This window comes from Amphimedon queenslandica, unplaced genomic scaffold, assembly GCF_000090795.2.
Source record: "Amphimedon queenslandica unplaced genomic scaffold, v1.1 AMPQUscaffold_13522, whole genome shotgun sequence".
NCBI lineage: Eukaryota > Metazoa > Porifera > Demospongiae > Haplosclerida > Niphatidae > Amphimedon > Amphimedon queenslandica.
In genome coordinates this window covers 1,451,443-1,458,178 of record NW_003546242.1, presented here as the reverse complement: position 1 = coordinate 1,458,178, position 6,736 = coordinate 1,451,443, and the positions used below count along the sequence as shown (strand labels likewise).

At 38.0% G+C, this 6,736-nt stretch overlaps 1 protein-coding gene across 1 annotated transcript; it reads left to right on the top strand.

The window, feature by feature from the left end:
- Positions 1-542: 542 nt before the first annotated feature.
- On the top strand, positions 543-1,070 carry LOC100639764 (uncharacterized). Its single transcript, XM_011406497.1, has one exon. The coding sequence runs from the start codon at positions 543-545 to the stop codon at positions 1,068-1,070; it is 528 nt and encodes a 175-aa protein (XP_011404799.1).
- Positions 1,071-6,736: the final 5,666 nt, after the last annotated feature.

Genomic DNA, 6,736 nt, shown 5'->3' with positions numbered 1-6,736 from the left:
GGGGTCGAGTGGGATGGAGTGGTTGTGATAGATAAGTTCCTCCCGTTTGGGTTACGCTCTGCCCCAAAGATATTTTCAGCAGTAGCAGATGCAGCACAATGGGTGTTGCTTCATAATGGGGTAAAACTCAGCCTCCATTATCTTGATGATTTCATCATGGTTGAAGGTGATCTGGTGGCAGCACAGGAGGCAAAGAGGTTGCTGTGCTCTACTTTTGAGAAACTGGGCCTCCCATTAGAGCCCAGCAAGCTGGAAGGTCCGTCAACCTGCCTCACATTTTTAGGAATTGAGGTGGATAAATTCAATCTCCAGCTGCGTCTCCCCGCAGAGAAACTGGCCCGTCTGATGGACCTGCTGGAGGAGACCCATGGCAGAAAGCACATTCTAAAAAAGGAGCTTGAGAGTCTTACAGGGCTGCTACAGTATGCCGCTAAGGTAGTCAGACCAGAAAGGCCTTCATTCAGAAGCTGTACGCCCTTGAGAAGGTGGGGTCAGCTCCAGATCACAAGATTCGTTTGAACAAACCAGCTAGAGCAGATGTGATGTGGTGGCAGATGTTTGTCTCCAGTTGGAATGGAATCTCCATGCTTTCTGGTCCAATGAATTCACCGGCAGATGTTGAGGTCTTTTCAGATGCCTCTGGTTCATGGGGAGGCGGTGCATTCTGTTTTCCCCAATGGTTTGCGTTTAAATGGCCGCTTGCCTTGGAGTCCACCTCCATTCAGGTGAAAGAACTGATTCCAGTTGTCATGGCAGCGGCCTTGTTTGGAAGTAGCTGGAAGGGAAAACTTGTGGTGTCCTCTGTCAATAATGAAGCGGTAGCCTACATCCTCAATAAGACCCACAGCAAAGAGAGCCATCTTATGCATCTCATCAGACTGCTCGTGTTCTACGCAGCTCATTTTGACTTTTGGTTTCGTGCCGAGCATATCCCAGAGAAGAGAAACTCGCTTGCTGATGCCCTATCAAGAGATAATATTAATTATTTCTTATCGCAGGCTCCTCACTTCCATACTCAGCCAGTATCAGTTCCTCCCTCTCTCCTACCGCTGGTAGCTCTAGACGAGTAATGGACATCCACTCTCTGGATGGAGTTGTTCAGGCGTACTTTACAGCAATGCTGATCTGTGCCCAGTATCTGCGCTCCTGAGTTACTTGGTGCATTGAGGCAGGAGTTGATGGGCCTTGTCATGGTGGATGGTCAGCCTTTAGAAAGGACCCGCCTGGTGGAGAAAGTACGCCGCGCCCTCTCGAGGGCGGGGCTGCCAGCAGAAAATTTCGCAGGTCACAGCTTTCGTATTGGGGCTGCAACGACAGCAGCAGCTGTTGGGGTCGAGGACAGTACAATCCAGGCCCTGGGACAATGGAAGAGCTCCGCATTCAAATTTTACATCCGCCCATCTACAGACCACTTGGCCGGGGTATCTAGGTCCTTGGCCCAATGTAATGTGTGAGGGGTGATCCTGTGTCTAGTCAGGGGAACCGGTAACTCAAGGCCTTCTATCATAGGCCTTGTTGGGTGGAACAAACCCTTTCCCTTCTTCTTTATTAATAATAATTATTAAAATTAAAGTTATAAATTTGGGGCCCACATATGGGGGCCCCAAGAAAAATTATTAATAAAATGTAATAACATAGGATCCATAATTCCACAGCCTGAATAGTTAATTGAAGTTTAGGCCAAAGGTTTAAACGAAGTTAACTAGAAGGCTGTGACAGTGGTAGTTATATTACTTATAAGTAATAACCAGTGCTTCATAGTAGTAGTAGTCACTAGTCAGCGTGATAGCAAGCAGGAGCATTACAGCTAGCAGCAGCATCAAAGCATCTCATCTTGGTTCTATCAAGTTTCTTCTCCCCACCCTCCCTGCCCACTTAATCTTCCTCCATTACCATTAAGGGTAATGAGAACATGGATAGTGTTATTACAAACCTTTCCCCTTCTTCTTTATTAATAATAATTATTAAAATTAAAGTTATAAATTTGGGGCCCACATACGGGGGCCGCAAAAAAAATTATTAATAAAATGTAATAACACGGGATCCATAATTTAACAGCCTGAACAGTTATTGATCATTTGCTGCAAAAAGCCACCATTTTTTTCATTGTGACTACACCCACTTTCAATGAAGATTAGGCTAATTAACTTAAATAATAGTTAAATGACCATATCCTCTTACAAACAAACAGACACTCTTTGCCTTAGTAGGGCTCGCTTATATAATAATAATAATAATTATAAATAACAGTTACCTTAGCTAATACATAAATTATTTCTATGAAGCTAGCTAGTCCTTCAGATGAAGCAACCCAAACCTGAGCAGTAAATCTACCACTTATGGTATGAGCTAGAAAGAGAGAGGGAGGGAGGGAGAAAAAAGGAGAAGAAAAAATGCATGTAATATACATTCAACATACAACTCAAGAACATAACATATATCATTACAACTTTGGCGGCTGCAGAAGTCCAACTCACCCTAGGCATTTCTAGTTCAAGGGGTGTGGTAAAAGGGTTAAATAGCATTGTTCTTACTTTGGTCTAATTTTTAACCGAGGCAATGACCCCCAATGCCTCGTCCTGCAGCCGGCAATGCATTACAATTATGTCTATGCATTACAATTATGTACGGGACTGGTCAGCAGTAAGTTAACACGTTTTGCGTTTGAGTTCAGTTTGAGTTTGCTATAGTTTACCGTTTTCATAGCATCATACTAGTTGTAAACTAATGCTGCATTTACACTACAGAAGTGGGCCAAACTGTGCTAAACCAGGCTGAGCTGGCCCTGCTGTACTAACCATGCTGGCCTGGTTTGGCCCAGCTCACTTCAGCTCAGTTTGGTTACTGTTTACACTATCAAATGAAACTGTGCTGGCCCACATTAAACAGGGCTGGCTCAGTTAAAGAAGCTAGTGTAAACACAGTATAACATTATCCAGGCTCAAATGTTACCACAATCTCAGGCAAATGTAACTTGCATTATCACATTTTATCATTTGTTAACTTATTGCTGACCAGTGCTGTTGGAGGTGTACCTGCTAATGGTAATAAGTTTAACTTCTTTCTTTAAGGAGAGTGAGTCACGCAACCGACTGCCATACAATTTATCTGTTAAACAAGAACAATGTCTAGAGTCACATGATAGTCATGTGACATACCTTTTGAGTCACGTCATACTCCTTGAGTGTATCTGGCAGTAGAGGAAAGGGAAGGAGGAAGGGGTAGGCAGGCCATCCTTAGGTACAAGCAAACATTTACTGAGCTGGAAGTCAGGGAGGGGCTTTATATAGCTTGGATCATGAGGAGAGAATGGGGCTTCTGATGGAACAGAAATACTGAGAGAGAGAGAAAGAAGTATAGGAAGAAGTAAAGAAGTAAGAAAGTGTGTACATGGAGATGTTTGTAGAAATTTTTAGGCATTATTTGATTTTATAATTAGCATTTTTGTCACAAATTGCAATTATTTTTGAAACAAAAACTGGGCAAATATTGGTGATTAGCAATTCAGCAGAACTAGCAAGTTGCTTTGCTTAAAAAACTATTTCTTCCATTTATACCCTAAAGCCCCTTATTCTTAAGTAGACAAATTTTTGCGATTTGTTAATGGTACTGATTTGACACCTACTAATTTTTTGCAATTTTGCTCATCTTTCCCAATTAATAACTGTAATAAACCTAAATTATTAATGAATGCGAGTAATAATTTTTGCGATTTTAAAGCCACTCGCAAAAATTAGTACTCGCAAATAATAGTGGCTTTAAGGTATATTGACTTTATTTATAGTAACATGTAATTTCTATAAATAGATACCATCATACATACCTAAAGTCTATTCAGATTCACCTGACCTATTGAATTTTTGTTATAACTTTTGAGAAACATCGAATTTAGAAATTTTGTTTGCACCATTAGAATCGCTAGGTCCTTCCCGTCCTTTAAATAAAAAGATTGAGTCAAAATGATAAGGCCTTAGCCTTTTTTGGATGTCCCTAAATACATTCAATGACATACCTTTGATTACAATTATTCAGCTAGAACAGCCAGAAAAAATTCAGCTGCTACTTACCTGCATCCCTTCTGTGCAAAAAAAACAATTTCAAAACCACAAATGTGTAAAGAATGCGGATGTGACGTAGTTATTTATTAATTGAAAAAAGCCAGGGGACAGGTGAAAGTGAATAGACTTTAGTGTATGTCTCTTCTACATGATTTGGTATTGGCTCCACTTTATTTGAATTGTCATGATGATGAAAAACAACTTAAAACTTCTCTGCAAACCTAAAAATTGCATAATTAGGAAAGTGAGAGCCAAATATATTTAAAAAATTAACCTCTTCCATCCTCCTTTCTTACAACCTTTCTCCAGCTGCATCTTAAGACCAGTGGAGTTATAAATAAATAAATAAATAATGACAATTTAATAATAGTTAATAATAATAATAATAATAATAATAATAATAGTTATGTAGTATTGTTATTGTTACCTTTGTTTTTCTTCATTTTGTCTGTGAACTTCTAATTGAGTTTCATGTAGTTTCTTCAGCACTTCATGAAACTCTTTCTTTGTTATACAATAAACATCAAAAGGCTGTGGAAACACATGAAGATGGAGAGATAGAACTAGTATGAATATGCAAGTACGTGTACTTACCTGATCAAGATAATATTCTATTATCTCATCACGTGCAGCTCTTAATCTAAAAAAATTAACAAAAATTAATAATTTAAAATCACAGCAAAAAAGAATTAAATGCTAATGACCAAGAGCCATAACTTAAAAATTGAAGTTGGAATCAGCTTCAAACTTTCTACATAGCATAAATGGTGCAATTTTTCTAAAAATTTGTCATCACTGTTTTGGGCAGGTAACTTTGAGAACAAAATTTTAGACGTCAAACGGAAATAATTATTGGGCAAAGCCCACTAAGAGGAGAAAAAGTTTGTATGTTTGTACGGGCATAGAGTCATCTAACTATTATTAAAGTTAAATAGCCTAATCTTCATTGAAAGCGGGTGTGGTCACAATGAATAAAATGGGGCTATCAGAAGACTAAATTGCTATCCAAAATCTTTTCCAGAAGCAAGGAAGGTCATACAGCAGAACAATAGAGTCACTCGTGGGCTGAGCCCCTTTAAATGTTAATTAAGCCAAAATAATTATTTTTGACGAATCTAGAGGCAGCATGGTGGAGCGTGAGTGCATCATGAAGTTTGCCAAGTCACTGCTTCCCTGCAACTCCATTGCCAGTTAAACTTATCAGAATGCTTGGTATCAAAAAAAGAATGTATAACTGCTTCTTCAACCTTTCTTCTTGCTAGCAAAGTCTTTGGACAGCAGTTTTGCTTTATCTTGCTGACCATTTGCTGCAAATAAGCTCAGACTGCTGATAGCCAATATGTTGTTCATTGTGACCACACTCGCTTTCAATGAAGATGAGGCTATTTAACTTTTAATAAAATTTAGACGACCCTATCATGCCCGTACAAACAGACACTTATTGCATTTGTGGGGCTCGCCCAGGCTCACCATAATTATGAAATTCGATTTCCTTGCTGGCTGCTTTCTCATGTGATGAACAATGCTGTGTCAGTAACTCTAAACTGACCATATTGCTTTTTTTTCACAAATTATATGTATTTCATTTAAAATGTTTTCAATTTGACAAGATAGTTTACTGAATTTGTCTATACTTGAATCATGCTGACATGCGCAACCTCGGCAGTTAAATGAAACAGACACAGGAAGCAAAGTGCAACAGCTACTAAATATGAGGGTTTTACTGGCAACAGTTCATCATTTAATGCAACATGGCAAGAAAAACAGGTCACGTTCGCCACACATCTCTTATCTGCAATCTGAGAGAAAGTGAAATATGCACCAAGTGGATATGAAACGGGAAGTGCCTATGCAGGATGAGATGTTTTTCCTACATACACTTAGCAACCAAAATGGTGGCCAAATCTATAAGTATTAAAAACTTCATAAATATTTATGTTTCTTCTGAAATGAGTCAGTACAAGAAGCAAACGACAATTTATCTTCATTGGTTTAATATTCATACCCTAATTGATGATCAAAGAAATAATGATATTGTAATAGTTTTATCATTGCCATGTGATATACACCATAACATTGGTAACTTTTTCGAAGAAACGTAGGTTCAAAATAATTATTAAAATAAACAAACCATGCAAACGGCACGTACATAGACACATACAATTTTCCAAAAATGAGCTTACAAAACAGACCATAACTGAACAAAAAATAGATCTATTCCTTTTTTATAAAACTGCAGTGGAAAACTAGGTGTTACTTACCATGTAACACAATAATATGCAACTGTTGATGGTTTCACAGTATCTTTTGAAACAAGAGAGAGTAGATAAATCAGTGAAGTCACCTATGGTCAACACAGTTTTGAACAAAAAATGATAAAAATTAAGCCAACGGAAGAATTCAATGGATTAAATTAATTGCTTATTAAGTCATTAAATCACTCCATATTTTGTGGCCAAAAAATTTCATGCATTCCTGAATACTTCGAGTAAATTACTGAATATTTAAAATTGTTACAATGGCACATAATTAAATTTTCCTTGATCAAAATTTCACAAAAGTTTTGACCACGGGAAGTTGGAGCTATATGCATAAAGTAATTACACAATGATTAGTACATAAACAGTTAAATATAACTAAGTCAATTTTATTACTTGATGACAAGTTTATTGTATTCT